The sequence below is a fragment of the Leucoraja erinacea genome, unplaced genomic scaffold (genome assembly GCF_028641065.1).
Source record: "Leucoraja erinacea ecotype New England unplaced genomic scaffold, Leri_hhj_1 Leri_64S, whole genome shotgun sequence".
NCBI lineage: Eukaryota > Metazoa > Chordata > Chondrichthyes > Rajiformes > Rajidae > Leucoraja > Leucoraja erinaceus.
The window spans coordinates 126,452-150,285 of NW_026576564.1; the positions used below are offsets into that span (position 1 = coordinate 126,452).

Below are 23,834 nucleotides of genomic sequence, written 5' to 3' on the forward strand. Positions count from 1 at the left end.
TGTCCCGCTGAGTTACTCCAGCACTCTGTGAAACGTCACCTATCCACAGATGCTGCCTGTCCCGCTGAGTTACTCCAGCACTCTGTGAAACGTCACCTATCCACAGATGCTGCCTGTCCCGCTGAGTTACTCCAGCTTTTTGTGTCTATCTTCAGCTTAAACCAGCATCTGTCGTTTCTTCCCACACAGCTGCATAACATTCTTTCATTTGGCAGCACTGTGGACTGCAACAGGTTAGAAACAGGCTGTGGTGGCGAAGGGAAGGCAAGTGGGAAGAAAGATGGACAATTGCAGAAGGGTTGCTGGGGCAGCAGGACCTCAGGATGAGGGTGCACAACAGGTTGGGCAAGCTGTTAAAGTCTGAAGAAGGGTCTCGACCCAAAGCGTCACCCATTCTTTCTCTCCAGAGATGCTGCCTGTCCCACTGCAACTGTTACTCCAGCTTTTTAGGTCTTTCTTCACAGCCAACACAACTCTGGGCTTTATCCCTGGATGCTGCCCAGCTCAGTGTTTTCAATTCTGATCACATTGTAGGAGAACATGGAGGAGATGCAGCAGAGATTCATCGGGGGGTGATAGGGAGAGGTTGGGAGTTTATTCACTGGAGAGCTTCAAGGCTGAGTGGTGACTCCCTAGGTAGGTGTACAAGAGCATGCGGGACATGGACAATGTGAACACACAGTCCTTTACCCAGGGTAGAAGATTCTAAAATCAGAGGGCCCAGGCATGGGGAGGGGGGAGATTTAAGAGGGACCTCAGGGGCAATGTATTCTCTCAGATGGTAGTCTGTATCTGGAGCAAGTTGCCAAGGGAAACTCTTTTATTTCATATTTTACAAGACATTATGACTGCTAGAGCAATAGAAAGGGTTGAGGGCAGGCAAATGGAACTGGTGCAGAATGCCCAGTCAGCATGGATGAGACATAACATAAATGGGTTAACAGTTTGGCGTGGCTGCGGGTTTGTGGAGAAAGCAGGACCTTTGAGAGGGAACGGAATATGTGGTGGAAAACGGTCAGGCTGTGTTGAAAGGCACGAGTGAGTTGTGGGGTTGTGGCAGGGACACGATGGCCCGAATGGCCTCAGGTCTGTAACCAGTGCATGTCACTGTCCTTGCCAAAGGTGAGGGACGGGGTGAGGAGAGGAAGGTTTGTGTGGATCCCAGCGCTGCTCAGACTCTCGTGACTGCAGCATTCCAGTGACCCGCGGTGCGGTGGTGAACACGTGGGTCCCGGGACGGAGCCTGAGAACCACACGTGGGTCCCGTGATGGAGCCAGTGGTGAACACGTGGGTCCCGTGACGGAGCCGGTGGTGAACACGTGGGTCCCGTGACGGAGCCGGTCCCGTGACGGAGCCGGTGGTGAACACGTGGGTCCCGTGACGGAGCCGGTGGTGAACACGTGGGTCCCGGGATGGAGCCGGTGGTGAACACGTGGGTCCCGTGATGGAGCCAGTGGGAGCCTGAGAACCACATGTGGGTCCCGTGACGGAGCCGGTGGTGAACACGTGGGTCCCGGGACGGAGCCTGAGAACCACACGTGGATCCCGTGATGGAGCCGGCGGTGAACACGTGGGTCCCGTGATGGAGCCAGTGGCTGAGAACCACACACGTGACCCGTGACGGAGCGGTGCCTAGGCCGAGAATCACACGCATGTACTGTGTGGCACCGATCTATTTCCCTCATTAAACGAGATGTGCAAAGGTTTCAATTTCCTCACCCACTGCTTATTAAATGCAGAGTTTTCAATCTAGTAGCACCTTGTTTTAAGGCCAGGATGGTATAGCATCCTTTAGCATGGGGCGGTGCAGAATGAAATACCCCCAGGACAGCGTTTGCTGCCTAATTTCTCACCAGCGTTGAGGAAATGCAAACCTCCAGCACATCCACTCGACACGGAAAACACAACCAACCGGAAACAGACAGGTAACAAAGAGAGGTAAAAAATTTATTGCAGTATTTGTTCCGCCAGTTGTTGATGCTGGGGATCCCTTTTTCTTGTTTGCCCGAGTGACCCTAATACATTTAAAATCTACATTTACAAAACAAAAAAAAATCAAATAAAATCTCCTCCTGTGTAGGTCAGATACTGCATGCTTTCATTAGAATAAATTATATCCAGCACAGTCTGGCATTGTACATCCTGTAAAATAACTTCTCTCTGGAACTTCTACACTAAAGAAAGCCATTGCTGCTAGGTTCAACTCCAAGAACACTTTATTAAGAACATTAACAGACTAAATTCCAACATTCACTTAACTTTTATTTTTAAACAGAATTCTTTTTCCAAGATATAAACAATTTTTGTTTTGTTAAACTATAATACAGTGGGAGTTTAAAATCAATCGAGAAGATTTGGCTGTACAACAGCGAAGGAAGCTCCCACGGAAATGGTATCTGACAATCGCTCCTTCCCTTCGCCTGTCTCCAACTGTCTCCATCCGCGGATTTCAGTACAGAGTTACTCCAACTGTGAAACCATCTGATTTGTAAGTGTTGCCAGAATGTGGTCGTTTAGCCCCAAGATTCTTCTTGTCACTGCTGTGTTTGGCTGCAGTGTTAGTTGTGTTAGCAGGAAGAGCCTTCCTTTGCTGCATACAGAGATCGCAGAGTCTGAACAACTTTGTTAGTCAGCTTATTTGCACTTGTCAGGGCTATTTTCTTGTAAATGATGTCCGTCTCTTTGATACTGTCAACCCAAGGCACCAGCTTGCGACCCTCTCTGCGTTTGGCCTCTGTCCAAGAGCCGCTGTATGAACCAGCCATCCAATGTACACTGAACCCATTGCTGGTCTTCTCCACAACTCGGGCAATCTGAGGCCGGTCTTTATACTTGGGGCAGCAAATGGCTATCACGTCCATCACATCCACCGCCTCGTGCAACTGGGCACCCAGATCCCCCGCGTCTGACAGTCGCTTTGATCTTCTGGTGGCCTGTCAACAAGCAAGACAGTGATTAACAGGCAACTGCTTGTGGATAGCAGCAATACAGCCAGACAGTTCTAGAGTCTTTTACCCAGAGTAGGGCAATCAAGAACCAGAAAACAGCTTTAAGGTGAGAGGGGAATTACAATTAAAACACAAAGTACTTGTGCTATAACTCTAGGATAAGCACTCAACTAAGAAAACCAAAGTATTGTCTAACTAAATACACTAAAGGCCCACAACACCTCAGGAAGGTTCAACAGTTGGTTCTGGCTTCCTTAGACGATACACCCCCACCTCCTCCTCCTAGCCCACCATTAAAGATTGAATAGGAACCTGATGGACAATGTTTACACACCGAGGCTGGTGGATGTATGGAACAAACTGCCAGAGGAGGCTCCTCTTAGTTGAGACAGGGACTACCACAATGTTTAAACGACACTTGGACAGTTATATGGACAGTAAAGGTTTAGAGGAAGATAGACACAAATACATTTGAATTCCACTTCCCATTCCCACACTGACCTTTCTGTCCTGGGTCTCCTCCATTGTCAGAGTGAGGCTATACACAAATTGGAGGAACAGCAACTCATATTTCACTTGGGCAGCTTACAGCCCAGTGATATATTGATTCCTCTCACTTCAGGTAGCCCCGGCATCCCCTCCCCCACCCATCATACCAGCTTCAGTGGTCTTGTTGAGTCTCATTCTCACCTAGCCATCTCACAGCTAACAATGGCCTGTTTATTTTATCATTGTTACTTTTTTGCAAAACTTTCATTCATTTGTTCTATATCTCTCTGTCCCCTTTCCCCTGATTCTCAGTCTGAAGAATGGTCTCATACCAAAATGTCACCTATTCCTTGTCTCCAGAGATGCTGCCTGACCCGCTGAATTACTCAAGTGTTTGTGTTTATGTTCGGTTTAAACCAGCCTCTGCAGTTCCTTCCTACACAAAGGTTTAGTGGATGTGGGTCAAATGGGACTAGTTTACATGGGCACATGAACGAATTGGGCCAAATAACTCTAATCCCTTCATCAAATGTTTAACGTAGACACTGAAGAAATTGGTTATCATTGAACTAGTGAAGATGACAAACAGGGCTTGTATCACAGTACTGGAGGGCAGAGTCTAGCAGTCTGGGCTTTGACTAACAGGCCCACAAAGTCTCCACATTTCCTTAGTAGGCTCAAATGTTGGAGGTACAAACAAAATGAACAGAGAAAGCTCTGGGGATATCTCCAGCAGCTTTGGGAGGTGACACCCGCTGCTGTGTCACTGAAAACGGAAGATTCCTCTCAGTGACAGGAGCCTGACCTGTTCTCACTTCACTTCCTGCATTCCGCTGCCAGACACAATGTCAATGAAGATTGTTCTTTAATATGGATGAGCAGCGGTTGGAGAGGTGTGGATGTCAGCAGTGCCTGCTCTCCCACTTACCCCTGCAATGCCTCCCCCCACTGTGTCATGTCCCCTGCTCTCCCACTTACCCCTGCAATGCCCCCCCCCCCCCCCACTGTGTCATGTCAGCAGTGCCTGCTCTCCTACTTACCCCTGCAATGCCTCCCCCCACTCTGTCATCGCCGTCACTGTCCTCATCGTCGGTCTCTGCGTTATTTTTGGGGCTGGCGCCCCCCAGCAGCGCGTTGATGGCCTTGTTTCGGGCAGCCATGCTCGCAGACACCTCCCCGTCCTCGTCCTCCTCATCAGGATCCAGGTGTTCCATCAGCGTCTTGAACTGAAAGATTAACGGGAAGAGATCAATGATCCACACGCGGCTTCACACGGCGTCAATGCCTGACGGGGCAGAGGACAGTACCTGGGAACACGTGACCTGGGAACACGTGACCTGGGAACACGTGACCTGGGACCAGCTCCATCCATGACCGCAACAAATTGCAGCAAATTGTGGACGCAGCCCACACCATCACACAAACCAACCTCCCTTCCATTGACTCCATCTATGCCTCACGCTGCCTCGGCAAGGCCAGCAGCATCATCAAGGACCAGTCCCATCCTGGCCACTCCCTCTTCTCTATCCCATCGGGCAAAAGGTATAGAATTGTGAAAACAAACACACACCTCCACATTCAGGGACAGTTTCTTCTCAGCTGTTATCAGGCAAATGAACCATCCTACCACAACCAGCGAGCAGTGCTGAACTACTATAGCTCATTGGTGATCCTTGGGACTATCTTTGATCGGACTTTGCTGGCTTTACCTTGCACTGTAAATATATTGACTATCTTTCGGCTGACTGTACAGCAGGCAACAAAAGCGTTTGACTGTACCTCAGAATACATGACAATAAACTAAACTGAGATGGCCAAGGACTGTCGGTGTGGGCAAGTGGGACCAAAGGGCACACTGTGTGACTCTGCTCAACTCCAGTCAGCATCACAGGCAGACATTTTTAAATATTTACAACACTTTGAATGAAGAAACTTGTTATTTCAGTATTAAATAATTCCTTGTCCCGAGACCCACTTGTTGAACAAATATCATTAAACCTGCTCAACACTCAAGATTCTGTATCGTTTGATAAGATGACCTCTCTTCTCAAATCCAGTCAATGTCACTAGTCTTGGATCATTAGCCCCGTCATTTTGCTTTTTAATTTCACTCTGTGGCTTCTGTGCTCCACTAGTTGTGTAACATGGAGCTCCCAATTTGTATTAAGACCCAAACATGTGTGAGATGCTGACATTTGGGTAGTCAGTCAGTCAGTCAGGGGTAGGTCCAAGTCCATGGTTCCTTGTGTGACCCAGATCGATAGGGCAGTGAAGAGCGGATCTGCCAGGCAACTAAACAACCTTGTGAAACACTGGTCAGGCAGCACGTGCGCTGTTCTGGTTGCTACACTCCAGGAAGGATGTGATTATGTTGAGATTCACCAGGATTTTGCCTGGACTGGAGGGCTAGCTTCAGGCAGAGATTGGACAGGCCAGGCTTGCTTTACAGAGAGGGGTGAGCTGAAAGACCCATGGTAAGGATATCAAAAACAAGAGGGCCCAGCTTTAGGGTGAAGAAGGAGTTTGAAAGGAACTGAGAGGATTTTTTACACAGTGGTTGATATCTGGAGCTCACTGCCTGCCAGGTGGTTGTCGAGTCAGGTGCAATCACATACTATCGGTTAAGAGACTTTTAGACAGACACGTCAGTGTCAAGGTGAAGAATCCTAATGTGGGCAAATGGGATTAGTATAGAAGGGTAAGAAGGTTGCTATGGCCACGGTGGGCTGAAGAGCCTATTCTGTGCTGGACAGTATATTGAACACTTTTGTAACCATGTCAGCATGCTTTACATACTTGTACTGTGTGCAAAGAGTGCTACTGTACCAAGTTCACGTGGCAACACAGTATCAAATCAACTCCATTTCTGATTGACCTTACTTTGCTCTTCCATGTTTGAAGGCATCTATAGTTGAATGTTTGCCTCTTGTTATAGTCTTTGGTCTGAACCCTCACTAGGTTTGCTTTTTAACACCGATTTACTTCAATCCTTCCTTGCATCCATTTTGGACAAATCAAATTTCAGCTCTACACTGAAAGTCAAAACAGATACAGTGCCCTCCATAATGTTTGGGACAAAGACTCATCATTTATTTCTTTGCCTCTGTACTCCACAATTTGAGATTTGTAGAAAAAAATCACATGTGGTTAAAGTGCACCATGTAGAAATTACAGCTGTGTTTATACATAGACCCCCATTTCAGGGCACCATAATGTTTGGGACACATGGCTTCACAGGGGTTTGTAATCGCTCGGGTGTGTTTAAATGCCTCCTTAACGCAGGTATAAGAGAGCTCTCAGCGCCTAGTCTTTCCTCCTATCAACACGAGGACCAAAGTTGTGCCAATGAAAGTCAAAGAAGCCATTATTGGACTGAGAAACAAGATGGATGAAGTCGAGGGGGGAGGTAAAGGGACAGGTGTTGCATCTCCTGCGGTTGCAGAGGAAAGTACCCGGGGAGGGGGTGGTTTGGGTGGGAAGGGACGAGTTGACCAGGGAATTTCGGAGGGAACGGTCTCTGCGGAAAGCAGAAAGGGGAGGAGATGGGGCCACAGTCTTAGAATAAAGGGGAGGCCATTTAAGTCTGAGGTGAGAAAAAACTTTTTCACCCAGAGAGTTGTGAATTTGTGGAATTCCCTGCCACAGAGGGCAGTGGAGGCCAAATCAGTGGATGGATTTAAGAGAGTTAGATAGAGCTCTAGGGGCTAGTGGAATCAAGGGATATGGGGAGAAGGCAGGCACGGGTTATTGATTGGGGATGATCAGCCATGATCACAATAAATGGCGGTGCTGGCTCGAAGGGCCGAATGGCCTCCTCCTACACCTATTTTCTATGTTTCTATGTGGGCAGTAGTGGGATCCCGTTGGAAACTGTGGAAGGATTATATGCGACGGCTGATGGGGTGGAGGTGAGGACAAGGGCGACTCTGTGGGGGGAGGGGGAGGTACGGGATATCGAGGAGACCCAAGTGATAGGGTCACTAAACTCCAGGTTTGTTGGTGACCACTAGGATCTCCGTACTAGAATGTTTTGGGTGGTGCTCAGCAGCCAAGTGCTGGGATAATTTGTGCCCACTGTGTTAATGTACAATCACTACAGCTTCCAACTGCTAACCCGTTCCCTAGCCACTTTCAGGCACAGTCTTAGGGCAAAGTAGACAAGGAAGAAGGGTTTTGGCCCGAAACGTTGCCTATTTCCTTCGCTCCATAGATGCTGCCTCACCCCCTGAGTTTCTCCAGCACTTTTGTCTACCTTCGATTTTCCAGCACCTTCTTGAACACACAGTCCGGAGATACCTTTGGGTTAGGCTTTATGAATGGGTTCAGGTCATGATTCATTAGTGGCCTCCTGTTATTCAGCCACACAGAGTCTGCCTTGACCAAATGGATGCCAATCTTCACCCTGCACTGGTTTTCACAAGATAGACAGGCCTAGACTGACACACACCAAATCTGCTGACAATGAATGCCCTGGTCAACTTTGCTGCAATGTTGAAGTTACCAAAGAAAAGTACAACTTACATCTACGTATTGTTTGACGATACTCCTCTTGACTAAGTCGGTGATCTCTGCATGTCCCACGCCATTCCTTAGGAAATCCAGCGTCTGCCTGGGGTTAAAGTGCACTCCAGATTTCCTGTTCACCGCCTTGTCGTACACTTTTGCAGATTCAGATGGCGAATACTTTTGGATTTTACTGGGAAATCAACAGATAAGAATGTTAGAACACAGAACATTACCAGCACGGGACCAGGCCCTTCGGCCCACATGTCTGTGCCAAACTCATCTTTGCTGCACATCATCCATATCCTAGTACCTATGTAAAAAAAGATGTAAAAACATCTTGAACACCACTATTGTGCGGGTCTCCACCACTACCCCTGGCAGTGGGCGGGACCCAGGCACCCACCCTGGCCCGGAATTTGTGCGGCCTACAAAAAGTACCCCGCACCTCGCTTTTAAACTTTGACCCTCACTGTAAAGCTGTTATACCTGCCACCAGCAGCTGGTTCTATATTCCCACCATGTGGAAATGCTGCCTAATGTTCTGATTAAATCTTACCTCTCTCTCTCACTTCAAACCTGTTCACTGGTTCTTATTATCCAACCTAGGAAAATTACCTTGTGAATTCACCCCATCTATTCCCCTTGTGACTTTATACACCTCTATAAGATCACTCCTTAGCCTTCTGCGCTCCAAGGGATAAAATGCTATGGCCTGTCAACCTCCCCCAATAGCTCAGGCCCTCAAGTCCAGGCTATATCCTCATAAATCTTCTCTGCACTCTCACCAGCTTAACATCCTTCTTATAGCAGGTGACCACATCTGAACACAATACACCAAGTCCAGCCTCATCACCATCTTGTACAACTATAAGGTGGCATCCCAACTTCTATACTCAACACGCTGACTGATGAAGGCCAATGTACCGAAAGCCTCCTTCACCACCCCATCTACCTGTGAGCCACTTTTAGGGAACTAAGTACCCGTTCTCTGAGATCCCTCCGCTTTTCAACACTCCCCTGCCTGGGTTTTCTCCGAGATTTTCGGTTTCCTCCCACACTCCAAAGACATACAGGTTTGTAGGTTAGTTGGCTTGGAATCAATGTAAACTTGTCCCTAGTGTGTGTAGAATAGTGATAGTGTGCGGGGATCGCTGGTGGGTGCGGATAATGGGCCTGTTTCTGTATCTCTAAACTAAACTGATCTAATGCCGCTTTAACCACAAGCTTCTCTATTGTAAAGGTTTGTTGTTACGTCCTCAGCAAGAAGGAATATTTCCTGTTTCACAGAAACATTGAAGTTCGAAGCACGAGTAGGCCATTCGGCCCTTTGATCCTGCCACACCTTTCATCATGATCACACTGGTCGGTCACCCAAATTCAGCTGTTTCACCCAGCTCCCCATATCGCACAACTTCACATTGATATCAAATTGAACATACAAATTCTTCCTCATTGTATGTAACAATTAAGCTTCAACTGTTTTCTGCAGTAGAACATTTCACAGCTTCACCATTGGTTCAGGAAACTTCCTGATGGCAGATTGTGTCTCTGGACTCCTGGGCCTGACAAAATCCAGAGCTGCAGAATTGCACACGTACTGACTGGATGCTGCCAGTCTGAACTCCAGCAGATACACGTGAGTGCAGCAGTCCCTCCCTCCCTCCACTGCAAGGACAACCTTCCTCAGTGGGGGAGACCCAAAGCACACACAGTACTCAACTCCCTGTCCTTGTCCCACATTGCACTCCCTGTACCTTGTTGTTGCCGACACTCAGTTTGTCCAAAGACCCCAAAGCTCCTTCACCGCTCACGTCCCCACTTAGTTTCACGTCATCAGCAAGTTTGGAAATATATAAATGCTGAGAGGTTTCGAGAGGATATAGACAAGCTGAGTGAATGAGCACAGCATGGAAGAATTGTGGAATGTGTAGGAAGGAACTGCAGATGCTGGTTTAAACCGACGATGGACATTCCTCAGCGGGACAGGTAGCATCTCTGAAGAGAAGGAGTGGGTGACAATTTTGGGTCGAGATCCATCTTTGGACTGATAGTGAAATACCTCTAGACAGGAAACATGGAAAAGCACCAGAATTTATCAATGACCACCTCAGTAGCCAATTTTGGCCTGACAGGAAAGGCAGGATTGACCAGGATCCCGTGAAATGAAGGGCAAGCTTAAGAAACTAAACATGAATGAAGACTATCTCAATCTCGTCACTAATTGGGACAGAATCCCCACGGGGTATTGAATAAAAGAATATGATCCATTTGAAAAATTGTTGACATTTACTACAGGTAAATGTGGAGGTTTGGGTGAGTGGGACATCAGGGTTCAGCATCCAAGCATCTCCTCGTACCTGTCAGAGAAGCCGTAAAGATTCTTCAGGTGTTGCTTCAGGACCAGCAACAGCAGAATTCCCTGAGAGGCATTGACAAACTCGAGGAGAGGGGTTGAGTCAGGAGGCAGCCGCGACAGCACGTCTTCCAGATCATCCTCATCATCACTCGAGTCCGAGTTGAACCTTTTCCGACACTTGCGGGGCCGCTGTGACTCATCCTCACTCCCGCTGTCTTCCGAATGTGTCAACACTCTTTCCTTCAGCAACGGTTCTTTCAATAGAGACTGAAAATCACAGTCAGTAAAATAATTAAAATGCTAGATGTTTGCTTTAAAACATTCAAACGCTGATATATTAACCGTTGCTGGGATTATTACTGAACAAAGATTTCTTGCAATAAACACTTGGATTAAAAGATGCTAGGGTGGTCAAAAAGCACATTGGCCTTCAGACGGGGCTCCTGCAACGGCGAATTCTCCCGCCCGTGTTGCGGGGTTGAAGAGCTCCTGGAGCGGGGCCTAACACCACTGCCCCGCGCGGCTGGAATGGCCGCGGGACTTTGCGAGCGCACACCGGGGGCTCCAACACCAAGACCCGGTGTGCGACCTCGCACCACCCGGCGTGGCTTTCAATGGCCGCGGGACAATCGCCATCGCCAGCCGGGGGCTTTGACTTTGACTCTGACATCGGGGGGGGGGGGAGAGTGCAGTGGAGAGATAAGTTTTTTTGGCCTTCCATCACAGCTATGTGATGGATGTTTATGTAAAATGTAATTATGTTGTGTCTGGGGTCTATTTGTGTGTAATGTATGGCTGCAGAAACGGCATTTCGTTTGGACCTCCAGGGGTCCAAATGACAATTAAATTGACTCTTGACAGTCAGAGTATTGAGTATAGAAGTTGGGAGGTCATGTTGCAGTTGTATAAGACGTTGGTGATGCCACATTTAGAATATTGTGTTCAGTTCTGGGCACCATGTTGTAGGAAAGATGTTGTCAAGCTGGAAAGGGTACAGAGAAGATTTAATAGGATGTTGCCAGAACTCGAGGGTCTGAACTGTAGGGAGAGGTTGAGTAAGCTGTGACTCTTTTCCTTGGAGCGCAGGAGGATGAGGGGTGATCTTATAGAGGTATAAGATCATGGGAGGAATAGATCAGGTAGATGCACAGTCTCTTGCCCAGAGTAGGTGAATCGAGGAGCAGAGGACATAGGTTTAAGGTGAAGAGGAAAAGATTTAATAGGAATCTAAGGGGTGACCTTTTCACATAAAGGTTGCTAGGTGTACAGAATAAGCAGCCGGAGGAGGTAGCTGAGGAAGGGACTATTGCAATGTTTAAGCAACAATTCGACAGGTACATGGATAGGACAGGTTTGGAGGGATATGGGCCAAATGCAAGCAGGTGGGACTAGTGTAGCTGGGACATGTTTTTCAGTGTGGGCAAGTTGGGTCAAACAGCCCGTTTCAATGCTATATGACTATAAGTTTCAGTCGTGTAGATAGCTCGTACTCACCTCCCTGAAGGACTGCAGCAGATTACTCCCAGAGACTGAGAGTGTGATGTCAATGTGATGCATGATGAACAGAGGCTCCTCCTGTGTCTGGAATGGGAAGCAGGCCATGTTGTCGGCAATGTACAGCAGCAGGTTCACCTCCGTTTTCTGCACAGGAAGAAAGCAGAGTCTGACTAAATTCCAGCTCCCAGCTCAGGGAACCAACCCAATGGTCTTTCCAATCAATTCCCTTTTCCACCACCAACAACCTTTGTGTAGGAAGGAACTGCAGATGCCTTAATGCAGATAAACCAAAGGTAGACACACAAAGCTGGAGTAACTCAGCCAGTATCTCCAGAGAAAAGGAATAGGTGACATTTTGGGTCGAGACCCTTCTTCAAACAACCTGTTATTGTTAGCTGATGGAGTGCAAGGCTATTCAATGTCAGAATGCAACATCTACATTAGGACAGACAACAAGTATAATGGGGAAGTGACTCGATCAGAATGTTCAAATTCTGCTCCAAAGATGAGACAAGTCTGGCCACTGCTGGATTCTCAGGGCACCAACTTTTGGATGAGACACAGAAAAACAGCTCACATCCCTCCCCTCCCCTCCAGGCCAACTCTTCCCGCTCCACCCATACCCACTCATCTTTCATTGATGTCATCTCCCACCCTGAGCAATTGTTTTGCTATTTCTGTGGGCAGTTAAGAAACAATCATATACTCTTCCTCTGGCAGCTCATTCTCTCCACCACCTCCCCTTCTGTGAAACAGCTGCCCCTCACACCCCCTCTCACCTTCAACCTATCATGATTATATAAACGTGTATCATGTCATCTCACAGCCTACTTTGCTCCAGTTCCAGACTATCCAGTCTCTCCTATTAACCCTGGTTCCACCAACACCATTGTGAATCTTTTCTTTATCCTTTCCAGCTAACGGCATCCTTCCTTCCTAGACTTAGGCAACCAGAACATCACAACATTTTGTACAGTTTATATTAGTTTAGAGATACAGCGCAGAAGCAGGCCCATTGTCCCAGCGAGTCCGCACCAACCAGCCATTCCCACACACTAACACTATTCTACACACACTAGACTACGGACAATTTACACTTATACCAATTCAACTAACCCACAAACCTGAACGTCTTTGGAGTGTGGGAGGAAACCGGAGCACCCGGAGAAAACGCACGCGATCACGGGGAGAAGGTACAAACTCTGTACAGACAGCACCCGTAGTCGTGATCAAACCCGGGTCTCCAGGGCTGCAAGCGCAGTAAGGCAGCAACTCTACCGCTGCGCCACTGTGACGGCCCACAGTAGTACAGTGGTGTCCCAACATCCGTACTGATGAACTATGCACCCATGTCCCTCAGTCTCTGTTCAACAGCACTCTCCAGAACCCTGACATTTCCAGCCCTGGTTTATCTTTCCATAGTCCAAGTTAGATTCTCTAAGTGACCCTCAGATCCACCTTCCCAGTTGATCTCGATCCTGTTGCATCCTTGCGACAACCTTCTTCACTTTTCCCTCTACACTGCACTTACTAATCATGCCACAACATTCTCATGCAGATCATTGATATAGATGACAAACAAACAACATTGGACCTCGCTCTGATCCATGCACCACACACACCACTGGTCACAGGCCTCCCTGTGAAAAACAACCCTCCACTAACACCCTTGAGCCCTGCCACCAAGACATAGCTAGCTCACCCTGCATCCCATGCAGTTTAACTTTCTGGTCAAAAGTCTCGCTGAGTCGATACAGCCAACATCCTTCACATTTAGACTTTAGAGATACAGTGTGAAAACAGGCCCTTTGGTACACCAAGTCCACGCCAACCAGCAACCATCCCTTACACTACACACTAGGGAAAACTTACATTTTGTTCTGAAGCCACATAATCTACACGCCTGTACGCCTTTGGAGTGTGGGAGAAAACCGGAGCACCCGGAGAAAACTCATGCAGGTCACAGGGAGAACGTAGAAACTTTGTAGACAGCCCCCAAAGTCAGGACTAAACTCGGGTCTCTGGTGTGGTAAGGCAGCAACTCTAGCGCCTTCCAAAACCCACATTCATCAGACACACAAAGTCTGGTACTGTTCAACGATTCTATTTTCTAGAATATTCCTTTCTCTCTTCTGTGAACACGGATGCCAAGATATTTGTTTACTCTCAGCCATTTCCTTATTCTACATTACATTACAATGTTTCTGCACACAAGACCCTTTGCTTTCATCTTTTTACATTTACCTTGCAACCCTTCCAATTTGTTTTTTATATTTCTTATTCCTTTAACTCTCAAATCCTATCTTGACAAATTTTCTGTCATCCATTAGTGGATTCTAAAACTGTCACCCTGAAACATTTTACTCTACGCATCCTCAAAATGACGTGACACCTTCATCTTAAAATCTAATGGCCAAAGGTAATGTACATTGAGCCAAGGGGGGGATCATTTTTCCAGTGGAATCTTTATTTTTAAATGCATCTCATTCACTGCTTAAACATAAACTTTAAAGTTGGATTTTATAAAGGCCACTTTGACTTTTGACTTTGACTATAAGCCACTTTAGTCAACTCATCTCTTGTCATTAGCTTGGAGTTCTAGACTTTTCTTCCCAATGCATTTATCACTACTAAAGTTGTCATTAGTTTGCTCAGCGGCCCATTTCTCTTCTACTTGAATAAAATACAAAGTGCAGGAGGAATTCAGCGGCTCAGGCAGCGTCTGTGGAGGGAATGGGCAAACAACGGTTCCGATCGCGACCCTTCAGACTGATAGGTCATAAGGGATAAGAGTCTAATTTGGCCCATTCAATCATGGCTGATCTATCTCTCCCTCCTAACCACATTCTCCTGCCTTCTCCACGTAACCTCTGACACCCGCACTAATCAAAAATCTATCTCTCACTACCTTATCCACTGTCCACTACCTGATCATTATCCACTGACTACAGCCTTCTGTGGCAAAGAATTCCACAGATTCACCACCCTCTGACTAAATAAATCTCTCATCTCCTTCCTAAAATAACATCCTTTAATTCTGAGGCTATGACCTCTAGTCCTAGACTCCCCCACTAGTGGACACATCCTCTCCACATCCACATCCAGCCCTTTCACTATTCCGTATATTTCAATGAGGTCCCCCTTAATTCTTCTAAACTCCAGCGAGTACAGGCCCAGTGCCAACAAATGTTCATCATAGGTTAACCTACTTATTGCTGGGATCATTCTTATAAACCTCTTCTGGACTCTCTCAAGAGCCAGCACTTCTTTCCTCAGATATGGTGCCCACAATATCCCAAATGCGGCATTACCAGCACCTTATAGAGCCTTAGCATTACACCCCTGTTTTTATATACAAGCCCTCTTGAAATAAATGCTAGCATTGAGTTTGCTTTCTTTATCCCCGATTCAACTTGCAGATGAACTTATTGGGAATCCTGCACCAACAAATCCCAAGCCCCTTTGCACCTCCGATTTCTGGATTGTCTCCCCATTCAGAAAATGGTCTATGCCTTTATTCCTACGACCAAAATGCACGACTCCACACTTTGCTCCACTATATTCCATCTGCCATTTCTCTGCCCACTCTCCCAACCTGTCCAAGTCCTTCTGCAGAGTCCCTGCTTTCTCTATGCTACCTGCCCCTCCACCTATTTTCGTATCATCCACAAACTTGGCCACAAAGCCTTCAATCCCCTCGCCTAAATCATTAATATACAACGCAGGGCTGCCAACTTTCACGCTTTGAGCGTGAGAATCACGCCCTCAAGCAAACTCTCACGCCCTCACGCTGATCAGAAATTTCTCACGCTCGGATAAACTGCATGGTCCGCGGGTGTTGGAGAGCCGGGGATGAGGGAGGGATGGGAGCAGAACCAGCGGCGGGAACAGATGCGGGGAGTTGGAAGCAGAAGCAGTGGCGGGGACAGATGCGGACGGGGAGCGGGGCTGGCGAGTGTTTGCCGGGCTGGCGAGTCGCTCACTGCAGCTCCGGCCATGGAGCAGCCTCAGTGCAAGAGTCCCGGGCCGTCGGAGGCGTCGAAGCGTTGCGCCGCTGCCGTGAGAGTCTCTGTGCCGAATTCGCCCAGGTGACCGGCATGGATCAGGCTGCGGCTCGGTGCATCCTGGAGGACAACCAGTGGCTGCTGGAAGTAAGTACCAAGCACTGGGTAGAAACGGTGGAAGATAGTGGACTTCAAATGGGGGTGGTTGGTGAAAGCATCCTGCTTGCCTGCTAGATTTTCACTTACTGTAACTGCAGGAAAAATGTTCCCGATGTTGGGGGCGTTCAGAACCAGGGGTCACAGTTTAAGAATAAAGGGGGGGGGCAGTTAGGACTGAGATGAGGACAAACTTTCTTCACACAGAGAGTTGTGAATCTGTGGAATTCTCTGCCACAGAAGGCAGTGCAGGCCAATTCACTGGATGTTTTCAAGAGAGAGTTACATTTAGTTCTTGGGGCTAATGACATCAAGGGATATGGGGAAAAAACAGGAAAGAGGTACTGATTTTAGATGAATAGCCATGATCATATTGAATGGCAGTGCTGGCTCGAAGGGCCGATGGCCTATTCCTGCACCTATTTTCTATGTTTCTATGCTTGAGTATATGGCAATAAAACTCGATCACTTGATTTTAAAGCATTCATGCATGGTGGAGGTATAATGTAGTCATAGAGTGATACAGTGTGAAAACAGGCCCTTCGGTGCAACTTGCCCACAACCGCCAACATGTCCCAGCTACGCCACCTGCTTTTGGTCCATACCTCCAAACCTGTCCTATCCATGTATCAGTCTAACTTTTTCTTAAATGTTGGGATGGTCCCTGCCTCAACTACCTCCTCTGGCAGCTTGTTCCATACACCCATCACCCTTTGTGTGGATAAAGTTACCCCTTAAAAAGTTACCTCTTAAAAATACTTCATACAAAAAACATTGAAATCATACTTCTACAGTGCACTAAAACATGATTTGAATACATCAAATTTCAAAACGTTCCTACCCTGGGAGGGGGGACACCCTTCTTCCACACCCTCTCCCCACTCGGTTGCTCCACTCCCTCACTGGGTACCCCCAAGGCCAGTGATCAATGATCGCAAAGCCTCCCCCCTTTCAAAAACGCTCCAATCCAATTTAAAGCATATATATTGCATTCAAGTGTAAGTTAAAAAACTCGCTACAGTATGCACCATATTGCACAATTTCAAGATGAAAAATGTAAATGTTCCGTACCGATACCGCCACCCACCCCCACCCCCACGGCTGGAGTAACTCAGAAGGTCAGGTAGCATCTCTGGAGAACATGGATAGGTGACGTTTTGGGTTGAGACCCTTCTTCAGACTGATTGTTTGCGAATGGTAGTGGGGGAGAAGAAAGCTGGAAAAGTGGGAAAGCTGGAAATTGGCACACACTATCCTGTCTGAAGAAGGGGTTCGGCCCAAAATGTTGCCTGTTTCCTTCGCTCCATAGATGCTGCCGCACTCGCTGGGTTTCTCCAGCACTTTTGTCTACCTTCGATTTTCCAGCATCTGCAGTTCCTTCTTGAACATCCTGGTATATCAAACCATTTGAGTGGAAATGAAGCATGCACCATAAACACTAGGCGTATTGCCAACTTACTGCACTGTCATCGAATAAGTTGAGTAAGGCGATGAGGAAGGCGCGTCGATGTTGTCGGTTTCCTCGGATCATGCTGTAGAGATGTGAACACAAAGCAGTCACACTCTCCTCATGTCTGCTGCCACGGATTATTTCCTTTATATCAGAGTGGATGGATAGTTGAAGTTGGTATGACATCTTCATCCCTGCCACTGCTTTCATCTGGGAAAACAGTACACACGATATTACCCTCTCAAACAAACTTCAATCCATCATTTTACGTACATGTGCACAATGCATTCCAAAGCACGACTATAACCAGGCTTTTGTTTTGCACTATGTTGGCAATATTTTATTTATTGAACTGTTTTTGTTTGTTTATTGTGTTTAAAAACCACTTCTGCAAGTAAGAATATCACCATTGTGGCACATATGACAGTTAAATACTCTTGACTTGAGTTTGCAGAGTATATTTCGCCAGCCACCCTTCTCAATTTTTCCTTTTGCATTTATTGTCTTTTGAAAATTATGGCAGAATTTTCACCCAGAATGCAAGATCTTGCCGTGCATGATAATTTCTCCCCATTTGGGGATTTGGCACAGCTTAAATCTGTGTTCTCCAGTTGTTAAGTTTAACAATAAGGGGTAAGCCATTTAGAACGGAGATGAGCAAACACTTTTTCACACAGTTGGTTGCGAGTCTGTGGAATTCTCTGCCTCAGAGGGCGGTGGAGGCGGGTTCTCTGGATACTTTCAAGAGAGAGCTAGATAGGGCTCTTAAAGATAGCGGAGTTAGGGGATATGGGGAGAAGGCAGGAACAGGGTACTGATTGGGGATGATCAGCCATGATCACATTGAATGGCGGTGCTGGCTCGAAGGGCCAAATGGCCTACTCCTGCACCTATTGTCTGTTGTTTATTGTTATTCCTACAAGTCACGACGGTGAAGCCGTGTGGGTCGACCCATGGTCAATGAGAGGGTGGGGAAGAACAATGGAGGACCCGGTGTGGGGGAGAACAAAGAAGGAGCTGGCGTATTTAGTAGCTTTGTTAGCGCTGTAGGTGGCCGCTATTTGTATACGTTGGGTATGCAAACAAAGAATTTCACTGTGCCTTGTCACATGTAAAGATAATAAAGCATTCCATTCCAAGTCATAGAGGTACACAGCACGAAAACAAGCCCTTTAGCCCAACTTGTTGATGCCGATCAAGATGTCCCATCTAAGTTAGCCCCACCTGTAGATCAGTCAGTATTAGTTGACCTGATCCATGTCATGTTTTACTAACAGCCATTCAACAACGCTTTTCAACGATGAACTCGGCGAGCTGCGCTCACGTATTCAATGATTCTAGACCCGGACGTGAAGCTTGTTGTTTGTCCTGCTAATCGTATTCCGGTTGCCATGCGGGACCGAGTTACAGCTGAACTCGATAGAATGGAGGCCCAAATGGTCATCACGCCAGTCTCCGAATCCAGAGTGGGTATCCTTCATGGTAGCTCCCACTAAAAAGAACAAGCAGGAGATACGTATATGTATCAACCCTAGAGACCTAAATACTGCGTTAAAGAGACCTCATCACCCCATGTGTACTGTGGAAGAGGTAGCTGTGCACATGGGCAAGGCTACAGTGTTCTCTGTGATGGATGCCAAGAGCTTGTTCTGGAAAATTCCTCTTGACAATCAATCATCGCTGCTCATTACTTTCAGCACAGCCTTTGGACGCTACAGATTTCTACGCATGCCGTTTGGCATCAATTCAGCCAGCGAAGTATTCCAACGCTCGATGGGGCAGATTTTTGACACATAACCCCGCGTAATCATTGTGGATGATATTAACGTAGGGGGTAAAGACCTGCAGGAGCACGATAACATTTGAAAAAGTTGCTCGACCGTGTCAGGGAGGTACACTTAAAACTCAATCCCAGTAAATGCAGGTTTCGAGTCAACCGTTAAATATGTCGGTCATCTTTTCACCAGCAATGGCCTGAAAGTTGGAGGAATTGTTTGGAGTCGATCCTGCAAAGACAGCAGCCATCAGTGAAATGGCAGCGCATATCGATGCTGCAAAGATTTTTAGGCATGGTGAACTACCTGGGCAAGTTTATTCCACACTTCAGCGAGCTCTCAGCCCTGTGACGCCAGCTCATTCTCAAGGACACTGTTTGGATATGGCACGAACAGCAGCAGCAAGCTATCGACACTTTAAAACAACAGATGTCGTGCCCACCCACTCTGGCGTACTTCGATGTTAATCAGCCAGTCATGCTGACCTGCGACGCCTCCCAGTATGGCCTCTAGCACTGCACCAGCAGAAGGAACCGCTGCTGCATCACCCGGTTCCTGATCTACCGTGGACAACCCTGGCGACTGACATTTTCGATTGGAATGGCAACCAGTATCTGGTTCTAGTGGACCGTTGGTTTCAAATTAATTAGCTCCGCACTGCCTCATTCATTATTCAGAAACTTGCAAGACACTTCTCAGTTCACGGGGCCCCTCTCTCGGACAATGCAGGACAATTTACAAGCTAAAGCTTCAAAGATTTTACCCAACGCTGGGATTTCAAACACGGGTTAGCCGAAAGAGTCATTCGCAGTGCTAAACCGGTGATGGCAAAATCTACAAGAGCGGGGTCTGATATCTTCCTGGACCTTCTTAACCTACACAACGTTTCGTGGGATGCAGTGTTAGGTTCACCTCCACAGCGTTTGATGTCCACACAAACCCGCACTACCTTTTCAGTAGCAAAGTAACTGCTATAACCTCAGGTCCGTGATCCATACGCAGTCCAGGCCCAACTACAACACAAACGGAAAGTTCAAAAAACATATCACGACCGAACCAGCTGCCCCCTCGTCTTTGTCTCCCGGACAAACGGTCCGCCTACAAACACAGAAAGGACATGACTGCATAGGCGTAGTGGCAGAAACCTGCCTGGAGCCACGCTCTTATTCAGTCCGTTCCACTGGAAGAATTTACAGGCGCAATAGAAAACATATTCTGCCGGTGAGCGAAGCAAGACCATCGCAGCAGTTCTCATATGGCTACATCAGTGTACGTCTTTGTGCCAAAGACTAATGCACAGACTGGGGGTTCAAACTGTAATGGCTCCCCAATGACCAAAGAGCCATCGGCACTATTGGCAAAATCACCTATTAGACCACCGGTGGTATCACCCGTGAAGTCTCCAACAAAGACTGTTGAATCACCGCCAGATATGTTGTCACCCGTCCCTCCAGCAGAGGGCATGTACCGTACGCGTATAGGACGGGTTTGTCGGCCTAACCCAAATACAAAGACTGTATTAAATACTGATTACAGGTTTCCATTACTTATTGTACTCCTCCTTATTCATATTATTCACGGCTTAGTTGCGATTTATAAAGCACTCTATCTTCCTACTATACATTGGAAGTTTTAGTTGTATACTTATTTACTTGCATGATTTATTATACTTAAGAAGGAGGATGTAGATCAGTCAGTATTAGTTGACCTGATCCATGTCATAGAAACATAGAAAATAGGTGCAGGAGGAGGCCATTCGGCCCTTCGAGCCAGCACCGCCATTCATTGTGATCATGGCTGATCGTCCCCAATCAATAACCCGTGCCTGCCTTCTCCCCATATCCCTGGACTCCACTAGCCCCTAGAGCTCTATCTAACTCTCTCTTAAATCCATCCAGTGACATGACCTCCACTGCCCTCTGTGGCAGGGAATTCCACAAATTTACAACTCTCTGGGTGAAAAAGTATTTTCTCACCTCAGTCTTAAATGACCTCCCCTTTATTCTAAGACTGTGGCCCCTGGTTCTGGACTCACCCAACATTGGAACATTTTTCCTGCATCTAGCTTGTCCAGTCCTTTTATAATTTTATATGTTTCTATAAGATCCCCCTCATCCTTCTAAACTCCAGCCTAGTCTTTTCAATTTTTCCTCATATGACAGTCCCGCCATCCCAGGGATCAATCTCGTGAACCTACGCTGCACTGCCTCAATCACAAGGATGTCCTTCCTCAAATTAGGAGACCAAAACTGTACACAATACTCCAGATGTGGTCTCACCGGAGCTCTATACAACTGCAAAAGAACTCCTTTACTCCTATACTGAAATCCTCTAGTTATGAAGGCCAACATTCCATTAGCTTTCTTCACTGCCTGCTGTACCTGCACGCCAACTTTCAGTGACTGGTGTACAAGGACGCCCAGGTCTCACTGCCTAACCTAACCCCATTGTGATATTAATCTGCCCCCTGATTTTTGCCGCCAAAGTGGATAACCTCACATTTATCTATATTATACTGCATCTGCCACGAATCTGCCCACTCACTCAACCTGTCCAGGTCACCCTGCAACCTCCAACTGTTACCCAGCTTTGTGTCATCTGCAAACTTGCTAGTGTTGCTCCTAATTCCCTCTTCCAAATCATTAATATATATGGTAAATAGTTGCACCCCAACACCTCTTTGCTTCCTGTCTGCCAACCAAATTTTCTATCCATGTCAACACCCTACCCCCAATACCATGTGCTCTAATTTTAGTCACCAGTCTCCCGTGCAGGACCTTATCGAAGGCTTTCTGAAAGTCTAGATACACTACATACACTGACATCCCATCATCCATTTTACTTGTCACATCCTCAAAAATTCCAGAAGATTAGTTCAAGCATGATTTCCCTTTCATAAATCCATGCTGACTTGGACTAATCATTTTACTGCTATCCAAATGCCCCATTATTACCTCTTTAATAATTGACTCCAGCATCTTTCCCACCACCGAAGTCAGGCTAACTGGTCTGTAATTCCCCGTTTTCTCTCTCACTCCTTTCTTGAAAAGTGGGATAACATTAGCTATCCTCCAATCCACAGGAACTGATCCTGAATCTATTGAACATTGGAAAATGATCACCAATGCATCCACTATTTCTAGAGCCACCTCCCTGAGGACCCTGGGATGCAGACCATCAGGCCCGGGGGATTTATCATCCTTCAGTCCCATTAGCCTACCCAATACTATTTCTCACCTAATGAAAATGTCTTTCAGTTCCTCTACCCCCTTAGATCCTCTGTCCTCCAATACATCTGGGAGATTGTTTGTGTCTTCCTTAGTGATGACAGATCCAAAGTACCTGTTCAACGCTTTTGCCATTTCTTGTTGCCCATAATAATTTCACCCGTGTCTGCCTTCAAGGGATCCACATTTGACTTTGCTACTATTTTCCCCTTAACATATCTAAAGAAGCTTTTACTGTCCTTCTTTATATTCCTGGCCAGCTTCCCTTCACACTTCATCTTTTCAGCCCGTATTGCCCGTTTTGTTTCCTTCTGTTGTCCTATGAAAGTTTCCCAATCCTCTGGCTTCCGGCTACACTTTGCTGTGTTTTACAGTACACTCAAACAGCCATCTGGTTGAGTGTCTCACATTATCTAGTCTGTTAATCCAGCCTCTAGTTAGATGAATTGCTGTGCTTGAGCATACAACACCTATGTATTTGAGCTCTGTGTGTTTACTATAACAACATACTTATGTACGGATTCTGAGTTATTACACGTTCCTATACCACCTGCCCTCGTTTGGCCCATATCCCCCTCAATAGAATTAGATTTAGCACTTAGGGCTAAGGGAATCAAGGGATATGGGGAAAAGGCCAGAACGGCGTACTGATTTTGGATGATCAGCCATGATGATTGGCAGTGCTGGCTCGAAGGGCCAAATGGCCTACTGCACCTATTTTGTATGTTTCTATACCTTTCCTATCCATGTACCTATCCAAGTGCCTTTGGAATTTTCTCATAGTACCTGCCTCAACTTCCTACTCTGGCAGCTCGTCCCATATACCCATCACCCTCCATATAAACGTTGCCCCTCACATTCCTCTTAAATCTTCTCTCATGCAGTTGATCCAACTGCATGGAGCCGGCTCAAAGTGCTATTCTTATTTCTTACGCTCTTATCAATGGCCACTTATGGAAGAGAGCTGACCTTGCTCTTTCTGGTTACTGAGTTTTATAACCACTGCTGGAAGTCAATAGACTGCAGGAGGCCTCCACACTAAGTTCACTGCCGTGGCTCCTGACTGACCCAAGGTTAGAGTTTTCTCTGCATCCTGAAATCTGAGCCACACCAACGCCTAATTGATGAGCATGATCAAGAATCAGGGAGAGAGAGGGAGAGAGGAGGAGGAGGAGGGGGGGGGAGAGAGGGGAGGGAGGAGAGAGGAGGGGAGAGAGAGGAGGGAGAGGGAGAGAGGGGAGAGAGAAAATGAGGGAGGAGGGGGGAGAGAGAGGGAGAGAGAGAGGAGGAGAGGGAGAGGGGGGAGAGAGAGGGAAAGAGTGAGAGACCAGCTGGGGAGAGAGGAGCAGAGAGGGATGGAGGAGGACTGTGGAATGGGAGAGAGAGAGGGGTAAACTTTAGAGTAGAGACGGAGGAGACCTTCCT

General features: G+C 47.1%; 1 protein-coding gene across 4 annotated transcripts in view; it reads right to left on the reverse strand.

The window, feature by feature from the left end:
* Positions 1–1,926: 1,926 nt before the first annotated feature.
* nipblb (NIPBL cohesin loading factor b) overlaps positions 1,927–23,834 on the reverse strand; it is a 333,312-nt gene continuing 311,404 nt past the window's right edge. For all 4 annotated transcript variants that reach the window (XM_055631095.1, XM_055631096.1, XM_055631094.1 and 1 more), the window contains 6 exons: positions 17,417–17,617; positions 11,795–11,941; positions 10,302–10,567; positions 7,960–8,134; positions 4,479–4,664; positions 1,927–2,934 (listed from right to left, as the gene is read on the reverse strand). In XM_055631095.1, coding sequence (XP_055487070.1) covers positions 2,569–2,934; positions 4,479–4,664; positions 7,960–8,134; positions 10,302–10,567; positions 11,795–11,941; positions 17,417–17,617 — 1,341 coding nt within the window. In that variant the 3' untranslated portion in view covers positions 1,927–2,568. The remainder of the gene's footprint in view (positions 2,935–4,478; positions 4,665–7,959; positions 8,135–10,301; positions 10,568–11,794; positions 11,942–17,416; positions 17,618–23,834) is intronic.